The sequence below is a fragment of the Vespula vulgaris genome, chromosome 9 (assembly GCF_905475345.1).
Source record: "Vespula vulgaris chromosome 9, iyVesVulg1.1, whole genome shotgun sequence".
NCBI lineage: Eukaryota > Metazoa > Arthropoda > Insecta > Hymenoptera > Vespidae > Vespula > Vespula vulgaris.
The window spans coordinates 7,462,660-7,490,000 of NC_066594.1; the positions used below are offsets into that span (position 1 = coordinate 7,462,660).

The 27,341-nt window shown below is 32.9% G+C and overlaps 1 protein-coding gene across 11 annotated transcripts in view; it reads left to right on the forward strand.

Annotated features, from left to right (window-relative positions):
- LOC127066243 (acetylcholine receptor subunit alpha-type acr-16) overlaps positions 1-27,341 on the forward strand; it is a 262,034-nt gene that overhangs the window by 82,470 nt on the left and 152,223 nt on the right. For all 11 annotated transcript variants that reach the window (XM_050999730.1, XM_050999731.1, XM_050999735.1 and 8 more), the window contains 2 exons: positions 11,059-11,198; positions 16,767-16,811. In XM_050999730.1, coding sequence (XP_050855687.1) covers positions 11,059-11,198; positions 16,767-16,811 — 185 coding nt within the window. The remainder of the gene's footprint in view (positions 1-11,058; positions 11,199-16,766; positions 16,812-27,341) is intronic.

Consider the following 27,341-nt stretch of genomic DNA (forward strand, 5'->3'; position numbering starts at 1 on the left):
TCTATCTGTCTATGTTTATCTCTCTTTATCTCTGGGACGGATATACCCTTCTTTCTCTTAGTTCCCGCGTAGGGAACACTTATACATCCTGTTGAGCCCTCGAGCTGCTACGATACACTTTCCGCACATTTACCACCTGCAATGTCGTATATACTAACTAAGTATAGTTTTGTACGTGTATATATTATAGTTAGGTATCTCTCTTTTATGTATTTATCAAGGTATGTATGTATGTATGTATGTATGTATGTATGTATGTACGGGTAGGTAGGTAGGTATGTACAGCATCAGCTTCGAAACGAACACAACACGATCTCGTCCTTTGTCATCGGACATCCAAAGATTCCTAACGTTGAGAATGTCTCACGTTGTTTTCACCCTTCTGGTCTGCTCTCGTTTTGTACGATTTCTTTTTCTCGTCTTATCTTGTCTCGTCTTTTGTACTTCGTAGATCATTTTTGGTAATCATAAGCTCTAAACCTTGTACTTCATTTTAAGTCGAAGTTTTACCATGGTTATTGTTATTAATCTTTTAATAATTCTTCGATAATATATATTAGAATAATATTTTAAAGAGAGAAATGTTTTTTCGTATCATATTTGTTAATCCCTTTTTTATATATATATATTTATTATAAAAAAAGAATATATATATAAATGAAGTATTGTTGGAGAGGAAAATTTGCTTAATAAAAATTGAAAAATGAAAACTGTTTTTCTTCTCTATTGCTCAATAAAAATTTTTCTAATTATTAGATATATGTATGTATGTGTATATATATGTATGTATGAGATTAGATGTAAGAACGTATTTTCTGTTTTGCATAGTTAACGTGTAATTATTATTAGGATCCTTAATCCTTTTACAGCGACGCTAAATTTCCATGTTGTCGTAGGTAAGCCGATGAAAATCATTGCCGCGGATGCATCCGTCTTGAACGTTTAAGCGCATCCTACGTAGTAACTTGATTAATCTGTTGACCGAGGTAAACCAATTATTATAAATCGTGCACGTGATAGATTTAACTTAAATTTTCTTATAATAAAATAATTGAATCAATTGTTTGCTTGTCGATTTTAACAAAAAAAGAAAAAAAAGAGCAAACATAAGAGAAGAAAAAGAGTTTTAATTTTCCAATTATTATTTGTACAGTACGTTAATTGAAAAGTTATTGACACACATACGCATTTCTCTGCTCGTTTTTCAATGAAACAGAAACAACAAGAATTCTTATATTCGACGTGAAATTCATATTACATATTTCAAAAATTGAATTTATTTTAATTTTGCTTCGAAAAACGAGAAAAAAAAGAAGAAAAAAGAACAAAAGGGAACGAATTGCGATTGAATATTAATCACGTTCGATTAAAGGATTAATAACAAATTGATGCACATGATGCAAGAGGGGAAACAACCGTAAATAAACGCCGATACGTAGGAAAAATGTTTTGTGAATGTTGCGTGAAGTATCGCAAAAAATTCAAAGAAAAAACGAGTGAAAGAGAGAAAAAAAAGAAAAGTAAAAGTAAAAGTGAAAAAGGAAGGAAGATAAAGCTATCATTAAACTTATATATATATATATATTTTTTTTTTATTTTTTCTTTTTTGTTCTTCTATAAAAAAATTAAGTATAGAAATTATTTAATTATTTTTTGATGATCTTTTTAAAGGTAATATGTTATTTGATTTGACCAATAAGTAATTTAATAAACAATTGGGAAATTTAATAGTTCATACGTCAGTAAATAATGTTATATTTTTTATTGAAAAAAACATTTGTTATCCTGTATCAATATTACACTATATACTTGCAGTATATATATATATATTTTTATCAAGTTTTCAGTAATTTTATTTTTTTTATATCTAAATAAATAAAGAAAATACATCAGGATAAAACTAAATTTTATATCTCAGTATTGACAGAAAAAAATTTTATATTATATAAATAAATAACATTGTAAAGCATCGTATTTTATTTTTTGGATGGAAAATTTGTAATATTTATTATCTATATAAACAATATTAATATTTCTTTTATATTGGAAATTTCGACATTATTTATTGAGCCAATTCAATATATCTATTTTTAAATATTTCTATTTTTACTGGTATGTAATTTTTTTTCTATTTTGTTAATTACCATAGATAAATTAATTCGCGCGTATTGATCAAACGCATTTTACAGGACCGATAGTAATTAAATGAAGTAAATTATAGAGACATAGTCATAGAAATAGAAAGAGAGACAGACAGACAGACAGACAGACAGACAGAGATTTATATACGCATTATTTACGTACATGTTTATATACACGAAGAACGAGAAGGGAATATCATTTTTAATGAATCCTAATTAGTGGATCTATCGTAAATTCGTTAGTTCGATAAATATGTATATTAGTCAAAAGTTCGTAGAGAGAGAGAGAGAGAGAGAGAGAGAGAGAGAGGGATGGAATGACTCATGGGAATATTTTCAAAAGTGATTACATACGGTCGATCTCAAATCGACGTTTAAATGAGTTCGAAAAATATTTAGCAAATACGGTGCACATTCTCGATGGATCGTTCAAACAATAGGTGCTTTTATTTGCATACAATACGATGCCGGTGGCGTTACAAATATTTGACAGATGTTGATTAGCCGAATCGTGTAACGAGAGTGACATATGCCATGGCTGTTTTTTTTATCGTTAGTGTTCGTCGATAACGAATCGAAACAGTATATTCGATATTATTCGAATGATACTCGATCGTCTCGAAAGTATTTTTTATTTTTTTATATCCCTTTCTTGTTTTTTTTTTGTTCTTCCTTTATTTATTTATTTGTTTGTTTGTTTGGTTGTTTGTTTATTTGTTTGTTCGTTTGTTTATTTATTTGTTTGTTTTCATGTTTATTTGTTTCGTTTCGTTCTATTCCTTTCTTTCTTGTTTTTAATTTCGTTTCAAAAATTCTCCCCTTGACAGACATTTTAGTTTTGTGTAAGTTATTGCTAAAAGCTATTTTACATTTTGATATACATTTTGATAGAATACCCTTGTCGACATAATATCTGTATCAATATATCTGTCTTTTACAGAATCGATCTATCCAATTCAACGTCATATCATCGTCGTCGTCGTCGTCGTAGATGTTGTAGTTGTCGTAATGGTAATCGTAGTAGTCGTAGTCGACAACATATCTCCTTCCTTTTCAATTTATCGAATTATCCCGAGTGCCAGGGAAAAACAAAAAACGAAAAAACAATCGCGAAGAGAAATGAAAATAATAATAAAAAGAAAAAAAGAATAGATATCGGACAGGTATACGAGTTAACAACGTATTTGGCAAATTGTACGATGACGATGACGATGACGAAGTTCGAATCATTATTATTTCTGATCTTTTCGATCGATCGTCAACATGTATCAAATACAATCCATAACGATAGACGCCATTATTAAAATGAAATCTATTCCGAAAAATTAATTTTTATTCCCATTATTCAATCGTGTACGAACTCGTATTATTTTATTAATCTTTTATTTATTCATTTCCTCCTTTTTTATTATTTTATTTTTCTCTTTATTAATTTCAATCAGATTACAAACATGCGATACCTAAAAGTAACTTTTTCGATTAGGATTATAGATTTATTTGGATGACGCAAATTAAAAAATCGTGAAACTTATCGCAAGCTCGGTGCCGATTTTAATTCGACTTTGATTATCAATATCGATTTAATTAAAAAAAAAAAAAAAAAAAAAAATTGTAACAAAAGAAATAGAATAATAATGATGTTTCGTGTGTGAGATTTTTTTTTTCTCATTTTCTTTTTTTTTTTTTTTGTTACCTATACACACACGTGTATTATCACATGCGTAATGGTGCATATAAATATGAGTACGATTTGTCGGTAGCGTACAAAGAACGAAGTTAAAGGCGATATACCTCGTGTTCCGTTTGTTTTCCTTTAGTTATATGCTCGTTCGTCGATTTTGTTAAAGAAAAAAAGAAAGAAAAAAAAAAAGAAGAAAAAAAATTCCATGAAATCGTATCGAACAATCGAAACAATCTTTCTCCCATAGAATATACTTTTCTAATCACGAAGAAAAATTGAAGATGTTTGAGATCGACCAATTTGCAGACATAATTACGTGACATTTTTCTTCATCTTCTTTCTTCGTTCTTTCTCGTCCAAGTTGATTCGAAAGTTCGTTCAAAGATGATCTTAACTCTTGTTACCCATCCAACAATAAGTAAAGTAAATGCGAGATCATTCCTTTTGTTTCCTTTTTTTTCTTTTTTCTTCTCTCTCTCTCTTTTCTCTTTTTAGTCGAACTTAAAAATTCTTGAACGAATTTCATTTTTCACAAATCACATTTCGGAGATAAAGTCGGCTGATTCATGATTAACATTAATATTATTTTATTATCTTTTAAAAGATTCGTCATTACCGCGGACGAGGTCGTAAAAAGAAGGTAGAAATTAAAGGAGCTTGCGAATCATAACTTATAATACCGAATGTCCATGTATAAAGCGTGTAAGAACGTGCATTAATTCTTGTAAAGTTGTAATTCGAAATGGTTATAAAATATCATACCGATGATAAAGTTCGCGTATAGAGATAAAATGATGATCTTTATGGTTACAACGTTTTAATGAGAATTCGGGTGAGAGAATACCGGGTTATTACGAATGTTCGAGGAAATTCAAGTGATTTTAGCGTTCTACCTATTCATGCATAATTTATCTATATGTAGGAATAATCATGGGATTTTCGATGAGGAGAGGTGGGTGGTTGAAACGGAAAGAGAACGACGGGGAGGAAGAAGGAAGGGGATGAAGGGGTGAGAGTGTGGGTCGGTAGAAGGAGAAAAGAAAACTTTTTGGCAGATTTAGTTAAACGTAATACGTATACTTATGTAACTTTTGGAAGTTGTTCGTGGAATTGAATTAAACGTATTTGGAATAAAGAGAAAAGAGAAATGGGAAAAGGGAGAATGGGAGTAGGGAAAGAAAAGGGGAAAAAAAGAAATTAGGATTAATTTTGACGAGAAAATTATGCTGCCGAATGGTATCTCCTCTTTGAAAGCTTCCTCGAAAACATTTTTTTTTTCTTTTTCTTTTCTTTCTTTCTGTCTTTCTGTCTTTCTTTCTTTTTTCTTTTTTTCCTTTGCAAGAGAAATAACAACGATCCGATCTTGATCCTCTTTATATCCGTAAACTTATCCTCTTTGGTTCGTTTTGTTTCTTTTTTCTTTCTTCCTTTCTTTTTATCCGTTAATTTCTTTTGCTTTTTTTCTCACTCTCCCTCTCTCTCTCTCTCTCTTCTCTTCTCTTCTTTTTTCTTTTTCTCTGTTAACGAAGGAAGAGACACAGAGAGAGAGAGAGAGAGAGAGAGAGGAGGGGAGAGGGGGAGAAAAGAAAACCAAACGAAATTTCTTTATATCTCGAATTTTATATCATTTCTCATTGAGAATCCATGCAGAGCACGTTTTTCTCGGAGTTTTCCACAGGAAAGAAAGTTTTCCCGCGGAAACTTTCTTCTACCGACTTTTAAGCACGTCTCATTAATTATTACCGTCGTTTTCCTTCGTTCGAGCGAATCGTAGAACGCGTTTCATCCCTCTTTCTCCTTTTCTCCGTTTCTCGTTTCTCTTTCTTTGGAGAGTAGAAACTCAAAATGGCGTCCAAGTACAATCAATTACTTTCTACCTGGAAGATCACTAAAAGGGTTCATAGTCCGTTTTTCGTCTCTTCTACATAGTCAGAGAAAATCGCAGAATTTTTATTACGAAGTCATAGAGTTGTATTATTCTTCAAAGAGAGAAAGAGAAAGAACATACGCTTTAATCGCTTCGTTTCTTTTTTCGATCTATGCCTTCGTCGAAACGACGACCACGACGACGACGACGACGACGACGACGACGACGACGACGACGAAGTAAACGACGGTGGTCGTCGTAGTTGCCACGATAAGTAGAGCGCGATAATTATTGATTTCATTTTATCGGTATTTTAAGGGAACTCTTCCGTCCCTTCGAATAAACGTGTTACGTTCCTTATCGAGGAACGAATTTTCCTTGGAAAACAAATAATCAATTCGTTTCGTTTCTCTTTATTGCTCTAACAGATGTCACAAAGTACAACTTTATTTGACGTACATTAGATAAAACTAATTTGATTATTCACATTCACTTCCTTCGTAATTATTTTCTTGTAATAGAAAATAATAAGTAGGTAGATGTATAGATAGATAGATAGAGAGAGAGAGAGAGAGAGAGAGAGAGAGAGATAGAAATATATTATTAACACAGTTTCATATATTTGTTATTAGATCGTTAGAGCAATTAACATTGAATATTACATGCTCTCGTATGTTTGAAATTTATTGATAATAAATGTTACGTTTAATAGAAAATTATTTAATATCGTATATCAAGGTAGAACAATTAGGTATTATTGACAATATCGTGCGACGATTTATTTCACTCTTTATCGTTCGTAGGAAAAAAAGAAAAAAGGGAAGAGAAAAAAAGAAAAATATTCAAAACATCCAACTCACCGACAACTACAATTCGTAATAAAGTTAACTAGTAGTAAGTAGTTTGAATCGAGCGAAGAGATACCAATGTAATATCGCAGTCGAGCGAATAACTCCTTTTGAAAAGTATCGAGTATTATTCGTATTCTGTCTATCCTTAACCACACAAAGGAATTAACGGTAGATGCATCGTATCCGTTTTGCTTCTACATTTTCGAAAATGAACAGTACTATTATAACAGTTCGTCTGTCTATTAACTGAATATGGCGGTGTCTTTTACCACTGTTCGTAAACTTGTCGTATAATTGATTCTAATTAGTAAGGATGGATACGTATTAGACACACCGTAGTTTCATTATTTCGATTCGAGATCGAAGAATAAGATACGGAGACGAATCAGTCGTATTTTTAATAAAATTTCGAACAAAAAGAAAAAGAGAATATACATACATATGTGTGTGTGTGTGTGTGTAGGTGAAAAAATTATTTTAAATTTACGTAAATCCTCGATAATGAACGATAACAAAATAAAAGCTATTTCAATTGGAAAAATATGAAATATAAATCAATAATCGTCGAACTTGTCCCTGTTAGAAATAATCTTATTTATTACGATCACGCAACAACGTATTATTTATTATAAAGAAGATAACAATAACGACAGTAAATTAGTTTATTCTGCTTGGTTACTCTTTCTTCTCTCCTTCTTCTCTCTCTCTCTCTCTCTCTCTCTCTCTCTCATTCTTCGTTCAATATTCCGAAGTTAATCTTCTTCGTACTTACCTTTGGAATACCAAGCTTCTGTTCATAATTTAACAGGTTACGATAATGCTCAAGCTGGTAATATTTTATCCTCCTCATACCAACGTCCGAAAGAATTTATCGCGCCGGCTCGGAGAAATACGAGCGGCTTTAACGAATGAATTTTGTAAACGAATAAATATTTCGCAAAGTGTCGGTGCATCGACGTTCATCTCTTGAAAGAATCTCAATTTATATGTTGGGAGAAGGAGGAGGAGGAGGAAGAAAGAGAGAGAGAGAGAGAGAGAGAGAAAATAGAAGAAGAAGAAAGAAGAAAAAGAAAATGAAGAAAAAAAAAGAGAAAGAACTTGGCCGAGTTCCTTATTATATAATCTATAAACGATGTCTCTCTTTCTCCCTCTCTCTCTCTCTCTCTCTCTCTCAAAGTATAGGTAGGTACTTACATACCTACCTACTTCGAGTTACGTACATTTCATGCATCGAGACTTTCAAGAAGGAACGTTCTCGTCCCAGTTTCGTTGGGGCCATTTTCGCGGTACTTAATTCTTAACCGTTAAAACAACCTTGAAACTCGTACGACTTTTAATACTCTCTCTCTCTCTCTCTCTCTCTCTCTCTCTCTCTCTCTCTCTCATTCTCTTATATATTACCTCGTCGATACTTAGAGTTATAAGACTGTCAATACTTGCCATCAGTCCATGACATAGAATATAATATAATATAATATTATATAAAGCGTAAATCGTAAACGTCCTTTTTAATTATCTAACTCAAACATTGTCAAAAAGAGAGAAAATATTTTATCGAAAGTGTATTCTTATAAATAAATAAATATATATACATATATCTAAGATAAGACATATGAAATAATACACGGAGACACGTATCCGGACTATGTTCTATGTTCTTATTTCACCATATCCTTTGATATAGAAACGGACCCCAATTTTTACCGGACGAGATACGGATATACGTGATCGCCAACCGAAAATGGCGTCTCGAGCGTCCTCGCGATCTTTACTGGGACTTGTGCGACAGAGGTGGAGGAGATTGGGGGGATGCTGAATTTTGTAGGACAATTTCGAACCTCCCTTACTTCACGTACGAACTTTGCCTTCCGAATACCGAGCAGAGAAAAGGAAACGTAGAAAGAGAAAAAAGTAAAAAGACATGGAAAAAGAAAGAGAAGGAAAGAAAAAGAAAGAGAGAGAGAGAGAAAGAAAGAGATAGAAAGAGAGAGAGGAAATTCAATCTGTATAAAGTCTCTTCTTGTGCACTACTTTCATGATTCTGTATCTGTGTACTCGCGATATTTCGATCTATCTATCTCTCTCTCTCTCTCTCTCTCTCTCTCTCTCTCTCTGCTTCTCTGTTTCTCTGTTTCTGTCTCTATAACATCCTTTCACACCTTCTCTTCTCTTCTCTTCTCTTCTTTCCTCTTCTCTTCGGCCTTCGATAGTCGCACGTGCTACGAATTCTACGATGGACAAAGAACGCCATTATTCTACACCTGAAACGACAGAAACGTGCTACAGAATCCTGTTGCATTTCACATTCGATCTCGAGAAGCTTTGCTTTCATTGCTTCAAACCTGAGTACGATTTTGTTCAATTCGGATGAATAGAGTTCTGCCAACTTTGTCCAAGGATTAGGTACTGTTTGTCTCTCTCTCTCTCTCTCTCTCTCTCTTTCTCAGTCTACATACATTCTCTCTCTCTCTCTCTCTTTCTATCTTTCTCTCTCTTGTTTTAGCTATTGCTTTTCAGTAATAAATTAGAGCAGCTTTACAGTGGACAATGAACACATGGAAATGTCTATATCGATTTACAATTCAGAAGATAGATAGAGAGAGAGAGAGAGAGAGAGAGAGAGAGAGAGAGAGAGAGAGAGAAGGAAGAGAGAGAGAGAGAGAGAGAAAGAGAGAGCATAGTAAGCTACACGATTCGCATTGTTTCCCAATTTCTGAGTGAGTTCAGTTTCGGAATTGTTTCGAAGTATGCACTAATCGTGTATACCTGGTATGTACTCACCTACGTCCTAAGTATCTCGAAAGAATTCTAAACACTGTTCGTTTGTTAAGATATATTACCAATCCCGATACATTCTTAAGATGTTTCTATCAGGCTTTTCTATTTTCTTTGTCGTTTCTTTTTTTTTCTTGTTTTTGTGAGAAATTACAATCGAAAATATAATAGATATCCTTTTTCCAACTTTCCACTACGATTTTTTATCTTGATTTGTTATATACACACACATACATACATACATACATACGTACATACATACATACGTACATACATATATACGTAGGTATTATAGTTACGTGTACGGAGGATGTTTCGGTTAGGTCGTAAAGATATTGCTCGTGATATTAGATTTATCGATTTATCGCGCCAGCAAATCGATATAGTGTCATCCAATACCAAATAAAATATCGTTGGACGATTTCTCTCATATGGCTTTTTATCGTTAAGAAGGATTTTAAGAGCCTACGTAGGATTTAGATCTGGCTTGGGCCATTAATTGTGCTCTCTGCTTGCGCTTCGTTCTAACCGATCCCTTTTCCTCGTTTTTCTCCTCTTTCTTTCTCTTTTTCTTTTCCTGTTTTTTCTCTCTCTTTCTCTTTCTCTCTCTCTCTACATATATATATATACCCTTTAACTATGCCCTTAGTAAGCGTTATCACGGAGAATACTTTTAATGGAATTTGCAGACACTCGCATTCTATAAATTACAAAAGTGTATCGATGTTAAAACATTTCAATAGGTTCATTTACGAATTTTGTTATTCTCAAGGTGTTATAGTTTTGTTAACAACTAAACAATGTTTCGCATATCGAATATGTAATTTTTTATTACGATAAGATAATGTATATAATTGTTATTTTTATAATCGTAGATACACACAAACACACGTGCAACAAGTGTCTTTTCGAGCTTCTCTCTATGAATAGGGAATGAAATATTTTCACACACAACATACGTACGTACATATCAAGAATGAGTTTGAGAAAAAAGAAAAAAGAAATAAAAGAAAGAAATGAAGTCATATTTTTTGTTTAACAATTTCATTTCTTCTTCCTCTATTTGTCTAGGGGTACGTGATTTTTACGTCTATTTTTTTTTCTTTTTTTTTTTTTTTTTTTTCTCATAGAAACTTACCATCGATATCATCGGGATATTCTTTTATACAGAGTAAAGTCAATTCGAAAAGAATAATTAATTATTCCGCTGACTGGTCATTATCCTAAAAAGGAGCCTCGTTTATACTATGCTCGTAGAGAGCATAAAAATGAATGGAAAGAAAAAAGAAAAAAGGAACAAAAAAAAAAAGAGAGAAAAATGGAAAGGAAAAGGAAAAGGAAGGACCCAAGGTTTTCATTCCCTTTATCAGCGTCCGGCACACGCAACCGACAGTTTTATCTCAAAGCCATTCTACTAATCGTCGATCATTACGATCGAACATTTCAATCTCGTCTCGTTTGTTTTATTGAAAAATTTGTCGACGTCGTTGGCAACGATCATCTTTCTTTTTTAAAAAATATTTGAATGATTCTGATAATAAAAATTTACGTCTGCTCTAATGAGATTTAATATACAAAATTTTTTTTTTAATATGTAGGGATATATATATATATGTGTGTAATATATTGTGGAATTATTTATCTTTACGTTCTTATAAAATGTAAATAATAGTTTAAGTGATAAATAAACGGGAGAATGTTTCATACATAATTCTGTAAATCTTTCTTTTCTTTCGTTTACAGAGAGCCTTGGTGGACAACACGAGAAACGATTATTAAATAACTTGTTGTTGAATTACAACACTTTGGAACGGCCAGTAGCCAACGAGAGCGAACCATTGGAAGTTAAATTTGGGATAACGTTGCAACAAATTATCGACGTGGTGAGTATCTCTGAGTTTTTATAAAATTCAATTTTTTTTTCTTCGTCTTTTCTCTTTCACTATTTAACGAAGTTGAACGATTTTTCTTTTATTTCTTTATTAATAAAAAATTCATATACATACATACATACATACATATATATATATAAATCTATATATAATATATACATATTAATGTAAGAAAAAAAAAATATAATAAATTCGAACAGTCTTGTAAAAAATTTTTTAAACGAAAGAAGGGAACAGATTTATTCTTTCTCTCTCTCTCTCTCTCTCTCTTTCTCTCTCTCTCTCTCTCTCTCTCAACGATATAACATCGACAGCCATTACCATTTCTATCGACATTAAAATGCACAATACTACGAAGTGCCATATATCCATAGACCAATGGAAGTTTGTTGTGAAAGCTTTCTATTATGCCTCTCGTCTCCTTTGTAACATATATAGAGGTTAGTTGAACCGCATACGTATAAAGAGGGGGAGAGAGAGAGATAGAGAGAGAGAGAGAGAGAGTTTAGAGTGCTCTCAGAGTCGATCTCCTTTTCTCCCTGTTCGTTTTCACGCGTTCTTTATATCACCACGTCGCACGTTGACTTTCCTGCCATTAACGATAATAACATTCAATGTCAATGAATGTGTCCGTGAAATTCGATATCGTAGCGCAACATCGATGGCTTCGTTATACGTAATCAATGATCTCCTTCATTTAATATCCAATCCGATACGTTGTCGCACGTACTAGATATACTTCTCTCTCTCTCTCTCTCTTTCTCTCTCTTACTCTCACTTTTTATTTTACACACACTCTCTCTCCTCTCCCCTCTCTCTCTTTTTCGTTATCATGAATATTAAAAAAAAAAAAAAAAAAAAAAAAAAAAAAATAGAAAAAACACCCAAGTAGAACGATATATATCTCTTTACGTATTTTGTTGTTACGTGATAAAAATAAAGTTACGTAAATAATTATAAATACGATATAGATTTACGTCTATACGTCTATGTATCTACGTAAAAGGAAAAGAAAGAGAAAGAAAAAGATGTCGTCGCTTTGATAATTAAAGCTTTTCACAACGAGGTCAGATCTTATTCATTTTCGAGTATACTAGTATGTATTAGTAGAGGTATATTTATTTAACTTGAAATTTTCGAGAAATGCAAGGATTACGTGCAGAAGAGAAATGTTAACGAACGAACGAACGAACGAACGAAGACGTTGCATTAAGTTTTCCATATTTGCAAGCAAAGTTCTCTCTCTCTCTCTCTCTCTCTCTCTTTCTTTTGCTTTCTCTTGCCTTCTCTCACTTGCTCGTTTTCTTTGCTTCATTTATATTTGCGCTCCGGAGATTGTGACTGTGATAATGCGCCTCCATGTACCTACTTACTTATATCTCTATGTATACAGTTTCTTCTCTTATATATATATTTCTTATTTATTTATTTATTTCATATGCATATATGTAGTTACTATCTGAACACTCACATATTTACGCATTACGAGAAAATTTTGCATCAAGATAGGGTACGTAAGAGATATCTACGATTCAATTTCAATGTAAACTCTCGTGCGCATATAAGAAGGACACATGAGAAATAAGAGGCCAATAGTAAAAGGCCTTATAGTAGAATGAAATTTTCTTTCCTTTTATTTCTTTTTTCTATTTTCGTACGATAAAAAAGATAAACGTCAGGATATTGTTTCGGTATGCATAAACGTTGGTTAAATCATTTTTTATTCGTGAAAAAAAGAACGATAAAGAATATTATTTTCGAATCGATAGATAATTCAATACGTTCAGATAAATCTACAATGATCTACGCGAGAGAAATATTATTATTATTACAGAGGAGTTTTTAATTATCGTTTATAATTACTACGTAATATCGTCGGCAATTTACTAGTGAGAAAAATGCATTATTATGCAGTCGTCTCGTAAATAAATAATAAACTTATCGATTATGTTGGGTTATTATTCGAACCGCGTAATTTATTATTAATAAAGCCACGTTATTTCGTTATGTTTATTATTCAACTTTGAAAAATCAATGCTTATACTTTTAATTTATCAATTTTTTCGTTGCGATGATTATACGTTTGATAACAGGATATAACGTTGGTAAATAGAGACATACATAAACATAAACAAATACACACACACACACACAGACATATATATATATATATGTATGTATATATGTATACGTAAGTTCTCAGTTGGGTCCACGAAAAATAACCTCCATAAATTTTCTTTCATTCATCCTTGCGAGTACGTAGTAGCTTTCTTATTATTTCATGCTCCCTGATGTCTCCTACGTCTTTCACTGTATTGCTTAGTTTCAAGCAAGTTTTTAAAGTTGGTAAGGGGAAAAATGTCGCACAGGAAATATTTTTGGACAAAACAGATCTCTCGTACCATGGTTGTATATCATTCACCCTATTTCAATCCTTACCGTGTTATAAAATACTTCTTTCTCTTCTTTTATCTGGACTTTGATTTTTTGTTATCTTCATTTTTCTTTCCTTCTTTCTTTCTTTCTTTTTTTCTTTCTTCTTTTCTTTCTTCTTCTTCTTCTTCTTCTTCATCTTTGTTCGTAACTTTTTTATCTATTTACAAGAATATTTCCGAGTTTTATGTTTCATTATATATAAAGAGAAAGAGAAAAAGAGATCAGATGTTAACGGAAGAAGAAAGAAAGAAAGAAAGAAAGAAAGAAAGAAAATACGAATAAAATGTTTTTGTTTTTTAACAAGTCTTTATATTTTTCTTTTTTTTTTTTCATTTTGTTATCTTTCCCTCGTGCGAGTAAACTTCGATTTATATCCGTCTGAAAAAAGTGTGCGATCTCAATCTCTTTCCTCTCTCATCGCAAGATCACTCGTTGATTCGTTTTGGACAAGAATTTGACCTCGTTTATTAGAATTTTTTTTTCCAGATAATATTCGTCGAAAAGAGAAGAACAGAAATAAAACAGAAAGAGAAAAAAAAAAAAGAAATAAAATCGGAACGCGATTAAAAACACAAAAAAAAAGAATTATAATAACGTTCCAACCTTCTTTCTTTTCCAAGGACTCGTTCGGAATACTTTTTTCCAAGGACGAAGTATCGAACAGCGTCGCGTGAAAAATTTCGATTACTGTCACTGAATCTCTTTCCATTTGTTAGAACTTTCGATTTGAGATGCGACATCGTTCGTTAATCTCGCACGTCGACTTCAGACGCGACAAGATTTCTTTACCATTTGATACGCTGTTTTGCGCGTTGTGTTCGTTGCATCTAGTTAGTAAGAAGAAAGAATTCAATCGTCATGCAGTTCTCGTGAAATAACGATTTAACCCCTCTTTTATTATTATTTTTTTCTCTGCTTGATCTGAGACTTGAAAAGAGAGGAGATGAAAAAGGAAGATTCGAATCATTAACGACAAAAGATTAAATTACCCGTTACAAGGTACTTTAAACTGTACTCTATAATGTATGCATATCCATAGATATATGTATGCATACATACATACACACACACACATATATATATATATATATGTATATAGTAAAGACGTTTTCTCTTCGTCTATGTATTATCTAATGCATAAGCACAGACTCGGATGAACCTCCTTTTCCAGTGTGTTTGCACGTCCTGTGGTTTTAATCGTGTTCCATGTTTCACGTTGTACGTATGCTTAATTATCGAGGATTTTACGTCGGCAGAAGCTTCAGCTAAAGTGGAATACTCCTTTGTACGAAGAAACGGAGAACAAGCCGTGTTAATTTCTACACCGTCCAACACTTTGCACCATTTCTCTCTTTCTCTTGTTCTTGCTCTTTCTTTCTTTCTTTCTCTCTCTTTTTTTTTTTTTGTTTAAATCATTCGAAAAAATTCATCGATTTCCACGCTTATTTACTTACATAAAATTATACGAACGCATAATTTTATTTATCTCTTAATAAAAATGTTCTATTTTCCTGTTTTCTTTCTTTTTGTTTCTTTTCTTTTTCATATTCCGATCCACTCTCTTTAGAATGATAGATGTAGAAAAATCATATAACACTCGTAACAAAGTTCGTATAACGTTAACGTAAGAACGGTGAGATTTGCAAATGGTTCGTGTTCGTTAAAGAGGAAAATTATAATAATAGAAATCGAAGGAGAAATGTGTTTATTCTCCAGGCATGATTTATTTCAATAGATATCCAATCGCCTCGAGAATTCCGATGATCGTGTTTAAAAAAGACGTGTGCAAACAAATTGATATTTTATTCGTAAGCGATAATACACGCGCATGCAGAGAAAGACAGACAAACAAACAGATAGACACACATAAACGTGTGTGAAAAATTGTTGGAGAGGTTTTTTTCGATTTATCGAGAATAATAAAGAAACAAAGTTGATTATCAGAAAAAATTTCGTAGACTCAACGATTATTTATATATTTATTTCTTTGATAAATTATTATTAGTTTATTTTAGATACATTATTATTATTATTATTATTATTAATATCATCATCATCATCATTATTATTTATAAAAAACGTTCAGAAAAATTAACAGAAAAAGAGAGAAAGAGAGAGAGAGAGAGAGAATTACGTTTATCATACAACGTTATCATGTTTGTGCCTACCAACGAGTACGCTGCTCTATCGCGTGGATCATTTCACGATCCTATTCATTTTACGAATAAATATTTATCGTGTGTCTTCTTGAATCGCATACGTTCCCTGAGTTTACGTTTGTGTACGCAATTTTCAAAAACGCGTTCTTTCTAGATCGTATATGATCGGTAGGTAGGTAGGTAGGTAGGTAGGTAGGTAGGTAGGTAGGTAGGTAGGTAGGTAGAGATAGGTAGGTTGGTAGGTTGTTAGGTTGGTAGGTTGATTCCTCCCTCTTATTATTTCTCCTCTTTTTGTAATTTTTTTTCGAAAATATCAGTCTAGATAACATTTATGTAATACGAACATATGTGTCATCATACGTCTTGTTATTTTTATTGTTGTTGTTTATACACGCAAAATTCGATAAAATTCGTGATAATCTCCGGATGAAAGAGCGTATCGTTCAAAATGGTCATCAATCGTCCGTTTGAACATTATCGAAATAAATAATAAAGAATATATTAACGTCGAATTAAATGAAATATAACAAAGTGTGTTTCGTTTTTGATAGGAGGAATGTGTAATTAATATCAAATATGAAGATTTAGTTTGACGCTTGAAATAAGCTCTTTTAGCTATATGTTAAAGTGTTAATTAAATCTTTTATGTCTTTATCTCTCTCTCTCTTTCTCTCTCTCTTTGTTTCTGTTTCTCTCTTTGATTCTTTTTGACGTGTATACCAAGAGATTATAGAAAAAGGAAATATATATATATAAATAATCGTTATATCATATCGTATGTTACTGTATATGTTACTGCGATATAATTTTGTTTTTTCTTTCGAAACAAAAAATCATCGAATTAAATCATTGAATTGGTTGAAATTAAAAGTTCGACCGTCGCTTAAAAACTGTTTTAATATCATTTCTCATAAAGACTTGTTGTAACCGTTTAACCATAAGTTACATTTGCTTTCTGTTTCAGGATGAAAAGAATCAGATACTAACGACGAACGCATGGTTAAAACTGGTGAGTGTTAATATATCATAGAAATTAATCATTATATATCCACTACTATTTTATCGTCTCCATTAGATATTTAATAATAATCATCTTTACTTGCCTCATATTTTATAGAGTATATCGAGTCGATAGGTAGAATTTAATCAACAATACCGACGTTGATCGATGATGGTCGATCGATCTATCGTTTCTTACGTGTGTTCGATATCTAGGAAAAATAAAAACGTCGAGTAGAAATTTCTCTCGACGGAACGCAGAGAGAGCTTTCTTTCTCTCTCTCTCTCTCTCTTTCTCTTAAATCTTCGCTTGTCCGGACAACGTTTTACAAACTTTCGATTCGGGAAAGAACGAAGAGAAAAGTATCTACTCGTAACATTTTTCTAGAATCGAAAATTCGCGTTCTCTTCGATAAACCATATAGACGTATATAATCATAGGGTGTATCAATTCACAGATAGATATCATCGATCATATACGGTGCACAGTACAAGTTTTTCTTCTCTTTTTTGTTTCGTCTTCTTTTCGTTTTATTTTTTTTTTAATCCTTTGTCTTTTTTTTTTTTTTACTTCTTAGTTCTCCTTTTTCCTCTCTCTTCGCATTTGTTTCTTCCGCTTCCTTTTTTTGCTATCGGAGATAACTCGAGAATATAGTTTCATCGTCATCCAAAGTCACTTTAGAAGCGATACATTTGCATGAATCAACTAGGAAAATGCTTGGTACATATACTTCTACATGGATATCTATGTACATTCATACATAAATGAATAAAGAATAAGAAGAGCGATCGGGCCGAGTAGTTTTTCTTAGCGAGTTTTTCGTACAAAATGAAATGAAAGGAGGCAGAGAAGAAGGAACAAAATTACATAAATAAATAAATAAATAAATAAATAAATAAGTCAATTAAAAACAGGAACCAACAAATTTCATAAATACTTGACTCGCGAAACCGGACCAAGTTATCTCGGTAGAACGATTGTTAAACATTTACTTCAACATATGCGAGATAAGAACTTTTTTATAAAATTTCTTTTTTCGCTCCTCTACCTTCTCTCTCTCTCTCTCTCTCTCTCTCTCTCTCTCTCTCTCTCTTTCATTCTCTCATTCTTTTTCTTTTATCTTTCACACTCAAAGTTCTTTCTTCATCGTATTTTAACGATAGCCGAACGTGCGTACTCCGAGTTCCCACGAGACACAGAATATAAAATGTTAAATCCATTATCGGTAATTGGGTTTTCCGTTTGTGCGAGAGAAAGACAGAAAGAAAAAAAAAAGGAGGAAGAGAGAAAGAGAAAGAGAGAAAGAGAGAGAGAGAGAGAAAGAGAAAGAGAGAGAGATGAAAGAGAAAGAGAAAAGGCGAGTTCGCTCGCGGGAAATCAATATCAGATATCGGTATTTCCATTTCCGTCCGGCGTTCGCGTTCTAATATTGCGGATAAAATATGCATCCGACGTACAGTTATCCTTGTGGAAAATGCTATCGTCGAAGTTTGGTACCTCGAGAGAAGGTGATAGAGAAGAAAAAAGATAAAGAGAGAGAGAGAGAGAGACGTTAGAAACGAAGAGAGAGAGAGAGAGAGAGAGAGAGAGAGAGAGAGAACTATTGTATTTTTCGTACGGCGAATATTCGATGTGAAAAACATGAAAAGTAAGGCGTATTTATCGATATACGTGTATTTTTTTCTTTTCTAATTTTTCTTTTCTTTTTTTCCCGATTGCTTTTCGAGGAAATCGATACTCGAATTAATTTTTCGACTTGCTCGATTGTTCGATCCGACCTTTTCAACGAATTTCGATATATTTTTAATTTTTCTTTCTTTTTTATTCTTTTGTTATTATTATTATTATTTTTTTTTTGTTTCTTGTTTTTTTTTTTTTTTTCTATAATTTCGTTTCGACGATCGAAAGGTATCAGTATTCGTTATTCCTTATTGTGAGGGTGAAATTGGTATTGTATTAATAGGTCGAGAAGAGAAAGTGAGATAAAAAAGTTTAAAACAAAAAGAAGAAAAAAGAAATCGACGAAACGAAACAATGGAAGTTTACGTAAATAAGTATACGTAGGTTACGTTAAATTACGTTATGTTACGGACGTACGTTCTCTCGATCGAGAATTGAAAAGAGAAGAAAACAAATTAGGATAAAAAAACGATTGAAAAAAGGATAGAGGAATGAAAGAGTCGATACGAGTTAATTAAAGCGTGCAAATGTTTCGTTTAATCGCTCGATACGATATTAAATAGTTACAAAGCGTAATTAAATCTTGTGAAAGAAAGAAAGATGGAAAGAAAGAAAGAAAGAAAGTAAATAAGTAAGTAAGAATAAGAACGATCTCGTCTTGGAAGAAATTGTACTGGGTAGAAAAGTAAAAATAGTAAGAAAAGAAAAAAAAAAGAGAGAATATGAGAAAGATCGATATCTTCTCTCTCTCTCTCTCTTTCTCTCTCTGCCACTTTTTCTTTACTCTTTGATATCTCGCTTGAAATCGTGTTAATTCGTATGCATTATTTGGTCCAAATATTTGATTGATACGATCTACCTAATTTTCAATGGAAATTAAATATTCCGGATGTTAGAAGAAATAGAAAAAAGAAAAGAAAAAGAAAAACCAAAAGATAAGAGATAGGAGAAAAAGAAGAAAAGGATGAAGTAAATAAGAAATGAGGGAGACGATGGCCAGCCAGATTATCCAAAGACTTCCGAGAGACGGAAGTATACCGACAAAGTTTAAATTAGAACTCTCTCTCTCTCTTTCTCTCTCTCTCTCTCTCTCTCTCTCTTTCACGTTGGTTAGAAATGCTAACATTTTAACTTTATTATCATGTTACATGACGTACTGTTACTTTACGATACGAAATTATACGAAGTTATATTTTAGCGTGCGGTATTCCATGTTTTCCGTCTCATTTTCATCATCTTCGTTTCCATTTTCTTTTCCTTGTTTTTTTTTTTTCGTTTTTTTTTTCATTTTTTCCTTTCTGTCCCTTTTTCTTTTCTTTTCTTTTCTTTTCTTTTCTTTTCTTTTCTTTTCTTTTCTTTTTCTTGCCTTATCTATCATCCATTTCTACCCACGTAGAAAAGAATAAAGAATATTTCGTGACCGATCTCGAAGTAATTTCAATAATCGCATCGTAAATGAAATAAACTTTTTTCGCGTGGTAATTTTCTTTATCTTTATCCATTTTCAATTTGTCGGTCAATGCTTATACACCTAGCTAACTCTTCTTTTACAAATTTCATCAATCTTCTTCCCCTTTCGACTTGTTCAAAGTGCCATCGATGGAAAGAAAAAGTTAGCAAAGCGATGACCCTTCTCTCTCTCTCTCTCTCTCTCTTTCTCTCTGTTTCTTTATATAGCTTTCGTCTTGCAAGTCGATCGTAAAGGGGAAGGAAACGTTGACGGCGGTGACACGTCGCGAATTAATCAGGGTAGAGCTTTCTTTCGTGAATCCAATTTCGAATGGAGTGTGTTCCCTTTTAAAGAAATTCGTTCTAGCCTAAAATCAATTATCGACCTTGGGTCCAGTCTCCTCGGTTTGTCTCGCGAGTACTCCATTCAATCTAGGAATCTCTCGTTCTTTCTAATAAAGATCGTTTCGAATGAAATCGAAATAATAGGGTGACTTCTTTTCTATTTCTTTCTTTTTCCCTCTTTCTTTGACTGTATCGTAGAAAATTCCCCAATTGACAACAAAAGGCTCCGATTCGTTAAAAAACTCTCAAAGCATTGTTCTTCCTTCCTGCTCTTTTTTTTCTTTTTTTTTTTTTTTTTGTTTAAACGAATCGATCTCCAGCTACAAAAAGCGACAAAACGTTAATAATAGTAATAATAACAACGTTTACATACGATTTTATATTTATGCACGAACGACCATACATTTATGCACAAAATAATATACCTCATTGACATATTAATATCTAATGACATTAAAATGCAACGTAAATACAGAGAAATAGCGGAGAGAATAATATAAAGAAACGTGAAAACAACAGATATTACATAACGCGATCCTATCGATAGTATCTCTAACAGGAATTATTCTCAATATTTAACAAAAAAATATCTCGAAACATTGAGCATCAAACATCCTCGTGCACACGAGCGAAACATTTTTTGTATTTAGAAAAAAGGAAGATTAGATTCAACGGAGTATTTTTTAATCGATCTCGTACCCTGATAAATGGAAGTAAATTAACAATAATAATAATTATTATTATAAACCAAGTTAAAAATGTATTAATGACGTTATCAAACCATAGGAGTTATCACGTAACAATATTTAATACATATTCACATTACAATCGCATATACAAACACATATCTACATACTTACATAATTAAACAAATCGATCATTCGATAACAACAACAACAACAACAACATCAACAACAACAATAAAAATAATTACTGCTTTACTTTTCTTATATATCTATTTACACGAATGAAAAACAAGATGTAAAACTAATTAATCTTGGGAAGATCGAAAAATAAGCGAATAAATAATGGCAACATTCCGGAAGGAAGATTATTAATCATAGCATCGTCGAGCTTCGAGACGGGCGCTAATCAAAACTTCGAAATGCATTAAGCTAGATGGAATTTTGAAACAGCTCTCGTACAGGCTACTTCCTTGTTCTCTTTCCTCTCCTTCTCTACTCTTCTCTCTCTCTCTCTCTCTCTCTCTCTCTCTCTGTCTCTGTCTATCTCTATCTATCTATCTCGTTGTTCACATAGAACAATGCAATTTAAAGTAGTTAGTCAGAACAGTGGCCCTTCATGTCGACGACACAAGGCTTCTCGAAACAATATTTCTAAGAGAGAATGACCTAACGCGAACGCATCTCTTGAATTTGAGAATGTTCTCTCTCTCTCTCTCTCTCTCTTTCTCTCTTTTTCTCTATCGTATCTTTTATTCCGTGAGCTGGCAACTAGTTGCAGAAGTTTTGGTGATACCTGTTGAACCGTCTGTAATTCATCCACGAAAGAGAGAAAGAAAGAAAGAAAGAGAGAGAGAGAGAGAAAGCTACTAAATGGTCCAAGAGTTTATTTTTGTCCTTTACCATGTAGAGTAATGGAAAGTGTTCGGTTAAATGAGTCTAGGATGCTCGGCTTTCTTCTTTCTGCTTGCTATGCAGAAAATGTTATGTATCTTTTTACGCGGATGATAGATCACTCCTCTAGATCTAGATCTTTATCTATAGCGTCGAATAAATCTTGAAGATCGCTCTATCGTCGTTATTATTTTCAAAAGAGTTCTTCTCTCTTGCTTTCTTTTTCTTTCTTCTTTCTTTTCGTTTACGAAAAAAAAGAAAGAAAGAAAGAAAGAAAAAAAAAGGGGAAGACAGGCAATTATCTTTCTACATCTTTCTCACGTAGAAACGTGAGAGAGTAAAATTGGTACGTAGGATCGTGTTTCAATCGGTATTCTTAATTGCTTATACTCTTGTACAAAAGTCGGACACTTATTATCGTGGATGGAGGTAAGTAATTATCCATAAGTTTGTTCGACGGTCATTATCATCGAAGGTTGGAAAAGCGTAGGAAGTGGAAAATTGAACGTCGTTGATTGGGAGCTAATTCGACAAGGGACGAGGTTAATAATATCAAAATAATTCTAATGGTCTGTTCTTTGAGAAGATCGTAGAGAACGAGCGATCGAGCGAGAGAGTGAAAGAGAAAGAGAAAGAGAGAGAGAGAGAGAGAGAGAAAACGAGAAGCATAAAGTGAGAGAGGATTGGTAGTTGATGCTTTGCATCTTGTCTACAAAGAGATATGGAAGAGGGTGAGAGAGAGGAAGGGAGGAAAGGGAAGAGAAAGAGTGAGAGAGAGAGAGAGAGAGAGAGAGAGCATCATATACAACGTCATATCGAATATGTCGAGGGGGAGAAAGGTATGTTACATGTCAGCCCTCTGTGTGTCGGCATAACGCGTTGCTTGGCTTTACGTCCTAAATGTATGAAGTCGAGGACGTTGTCGTAACACTCGCGTTTCCTGCTCGAGTAGTAGCAACATACATGCGTACATACGTGTAAGTAGATATATACTAGCGTTGGAATTTTAGATCAATCGTTGTATCTCTTTGTAGTATGTACGTACGTATCTATGTACGTACATATGCGCGCATATCCGTGTATAGGTACGTATGTACGTATATACCTGTCTGTTTATTAAGAAAAGATAAGGACGAGAAAATAAAAATGTTGGCAGAGAAGCTCGCTAAATTACATTTTTTCTAGCATCGAAAATATTCTTGTATTCTTTATAAACGTGTTGTCTGACGTTCGATAAAATCGATAATGTTAATAAAGAAAATTGTGTTCTCGTATCCGTTAGAGTACCCACGTTTTATTCTTCGCGAATGCATTCTCGCGAGATGCAAGAAGGCTCGACTACGTGAAGAGAAAGAGAGAGGAAAAGAGGAAGAGAGAGAGAGAGAGAGAGAGACGAGAGGATCGATGTCCACTTTTGAAATTGAAATTCCACATTCGTTGAACGGACGACGGTCAGTTTCGATCTCTCTCTCTCTCTTTCTCTCTGTCTCTCACTCGGTGTCTATTTCGATCATGCTGGATAGGCTTTTCGTTGAAAATTTCTCGTATCTAAAGGTATCGCGATTTAATCAGGATACTTTTAACTCCGTTTCTATCTTTCAAATGTTAACTCGATACGGAGAAAAAGCAAAAAAAAAAAAAAGAAAAAGAAAAGAAATAACTCGTTCGAATCAAAGATCGTTTTTATTAACGTTATTTAATTAGGAACGAGGGGATGATCTTGATCAGTCGATCGTAGATAATTATTACATTCGACGTTAGAAAATTGTCACGTTACGTCGATCGCGTGTCGCAATTACAGCTGGCAATAATTTACGCAACGTTAATTGCCTTCACGGCATTTGAATCGTTCGGCGTCGCGACGTTGAGCATTAATCCCCCTAACGATTCCCTTGGCCAATTCTCCACCTAGTTGGCAATAAATTTTAACGTCATATTAACGACATCATCGTCTCGTTCGCCATTATCAAGTATTCCTGTCGACGACTCTCCCGCGAGTATTGCCAACTTGGATTACGAATAATTCGTCGAGTTAAAATGTACAACGTCTCGTAAGGATCAACAGCTGATTTCTTAAATGATTCTCATATAGGATATCAATATATCTCATATACGATAACTATAATAATTAAGACGATTATCATGTCATTAAAATTTTTTTAAACGCCCTTAGAAAGTGTCACTTTTATTTTTTAAAAATTCCAGAATATTTTCGCGGACGATTTTACGTTTTTTCTTTTTGCATTCCTTTATTTTTTTATTTAATTATTATTTTTTTTTTTAAGTTTCTCTTTCGATCCGTCTCTCGACCGAATACTTCGCCACGTTCTATCTCCATTCGTCGAACGTCGAATATTATTTTCGAGAGTGAGAAAAATGATATGTGCCGATGATAACGAGTGTTATAAGTCAATGACATTGAGAAGGGACGTGAGATGGTGCAACAGGTTCGGTAACGATTACTTTCTCTGTTGCTCTCATAAAATTTTCTTTTTTAATCGTAATTGTCGAAGCATGAGAGAGTCAACGACCATCGAAGGACTATTTCGTGGAATATTCTGGGGTTGAATGAGAGAAAGAGAAAGAGAGAGAAGGAGAGAGAGAGAGAGAGAGAGAGAGAGAGAGAGAGAATCGAGAAGCTGATACGACTGTTAATCGTTTATTTCCCTAATAAACTGAATTCGAGGAACAAGTGGGATATAGGTAGTGGTTCCGATTGACTCTTAATAGATTCATCCAAACCACTACGAATTTCTCACATTGTCGTTTATTCTCTAATCGTTGAAAATCTATAAACGAGATAATAAAGAAAATCCTTTTCGGAGATACAACAACATATTTCTGATTGGACATCGTCGTAAAAAATTAAAAAAAAAAGAAAAGAAAGAAAGAAAAAACAAATTATTTATTATGATTCTCTCGAATGAAATCATTCCAATTAAATAAAAATATTATTTCTCATATGAATGAAGTCAGATATTAGAATGATCAATTATTGATAGATTTGAGAAAATATTCATTCGATCGTACACTTGATCCTTGGTAAATTGTTGTTTGATGAGTAAACAATGGCTAGGGAAATCATTTGGTATGAATAGTCAGATCACCCAGGATAAACAGCTGCCAGTCTTCTCTCTCTCTCTCTCTCTCTCTCTCTCTCTCTTTCTGAATTACACGCTTCGCACGTATTTACTCGAAGAAAATGAACACGAGTAAGTCTTGCGAAGATAATTGAATGAACGGTATAGTACTTGTTTATCTTAGCGCGTTGATCTACATCCTAATGCAGAACGATAAATCTTTTCGGAACGTTAACGCAAATTGCAATCTATGAAAAGTTTTAAATCTTCGAAAAATAGCATAGAAGGAGGTCATCGGGCTCGTTGAAAAATGCTTTTCTCCGAATTTCTTCAAAGATATTTTCACGTACATCGTAGATTACCCGTTTTATAACTTTCTCCTTATCTCTCTCTCTCTCTCTTCTTTTCACAAGGTAACGGAACGAAAAGCGAGCCAATGCCATTCGAGATCAAATCCACATCAACGCCGTCCGTTTCTTTTCCATTTTCTCTTCTTTCTCTTTCTTTCTTGCGTTCTTTTTCTTTCTTTCTTTCTTTCTTTCTTTCTTTCTTTCTTTCTTTCTTTCTTTTTCCAAGCCAATGGTCCCAAGCGAGAACTTCATTGTACAGTTTTGACATATGGATCGAGCTCGATAATGCTTTTCTCCTTTAAAACGTGCCAAAGTTTGGAAGTGTTCGATAAACGAGAACAAATCCTACAAGCATCCTCCTTTTTTCTCCTCCTTTTTTTTTCTCTACTTTATATTTCTTTTCTTTAGAATTTTCCTTCTATTTTCCTTTTTCGCTGACTTACGCGCAAAAAGAAACAACGTAAAGCTTTAAGTTAGTCTTTTCAAACTCGACGTTCCTATCACTTTATTACTTTAGTTTCCTAAACGAGAATTCTTTATCGTTCTAACGAGTATTTCCCTTACTAACGATCAATTCCTAATATCTTACTTTTTTATTTATTCCTTTTTACGATATTTCTAATCGGAAATATTGGATTTCGAAAAGTACTCACGAACGAAATGTAATCGAATGTAAGTAATCGCGAGCTTTGATATTGGCGAATATAGAAACTTAACGAATGAATCAACGAATGAACGAACGAGTGTCGTTCGACGATTACCAGTGAAAACGTAAAATCGAATTTCCAAAATAGAATTTCCTCGTTGAAAATTGTTTCATTCGTTTTCAAAGCTTTCGTTTCGTTTCGTTTCGTTTCGTTTCTGTGTGTTGATAGTTAACCTTCGTCGTATGATTACTAGTCGCAGATGTTGCTTTGCTGGGATCATGAAAGGAGCATGTACCACGTGCAAAGGTATTAGTATCATAAATACGTACGACGTATGTTAATCTACACGCTTATCTCCGTTGTACGTATCAGAGTACAACGATGTGACTACGTTTCCATATTAGTATCTTAGTTATCGATAATATATACACCTACACCATTATTGATAGCTAATATCCTTCTTACAATTAATATTGCAATAACGTTTCTCAACTCTACGGATCGTTCGATCATAAAAAGGTTACATTTTTAACGAGCTACGTTTTTTACTTGCCTTACGCCAAAGGTAAAGAAGATTAAATTTCTTCATGAATTTCTTCAAACTTCTTGTAAAAGTATTCTTCGATTTTAAAGTAATATAAGTTATAGTAGGTCGAACTAATTAATCGATCTAATATCTAATCTATCGGTCTAATTTTGATTTATATCGATACAAACGTTTTCAAAAGCGGTACTATTAAAAACGAATGTATTAAAACGCGCGATGAAAAGATTGAGAAATTTTAATCTGTAACAGAGAATGTCGTCTTCTTAGAATTACGACGATTATATAGATCGATATATAATGTTTGAGTGAGATATAATACATAAATAGAGATTTCTAATAAAAAAAAAAAATAAACTTTTTAAGAAACACCTGTATCATGGTTAGACATCAACGATTTTATACATTAAATAGATTAAAAATGATTTTTAAGAGGATAAAGAGATAAATCGTTTTAAAAAAGACGATATAGGTACTTACTTTACTTTACTCAAGAGCACGATCTTTAAATCTTTTCAATCTTGGAATTGAATTTTCGTGTAAGAGTCTTCTTTCTAACGCTTTTCTCTTTCCTTTTAATAAAATAATCTAAAATCTCGGTGTAACTCATTTATCATCGTAATTATTATATTAAATACGTAGTAAAAGAATTATTAGTTTTTCAATGAAATCATTCATATGTATATATATATATATATATATATATATATATATATATATATATGTGTGTGTGTGTGTGTATGTATATAAGATTGGGCGTTTAATTTCATGAAAGTTGATAATGTATGTGCATTGAAGGGAGACTTACAAAATATGCATACCATACTGAGTAAAGTTGCACCAATATAGAATAAATTAGCATACTTA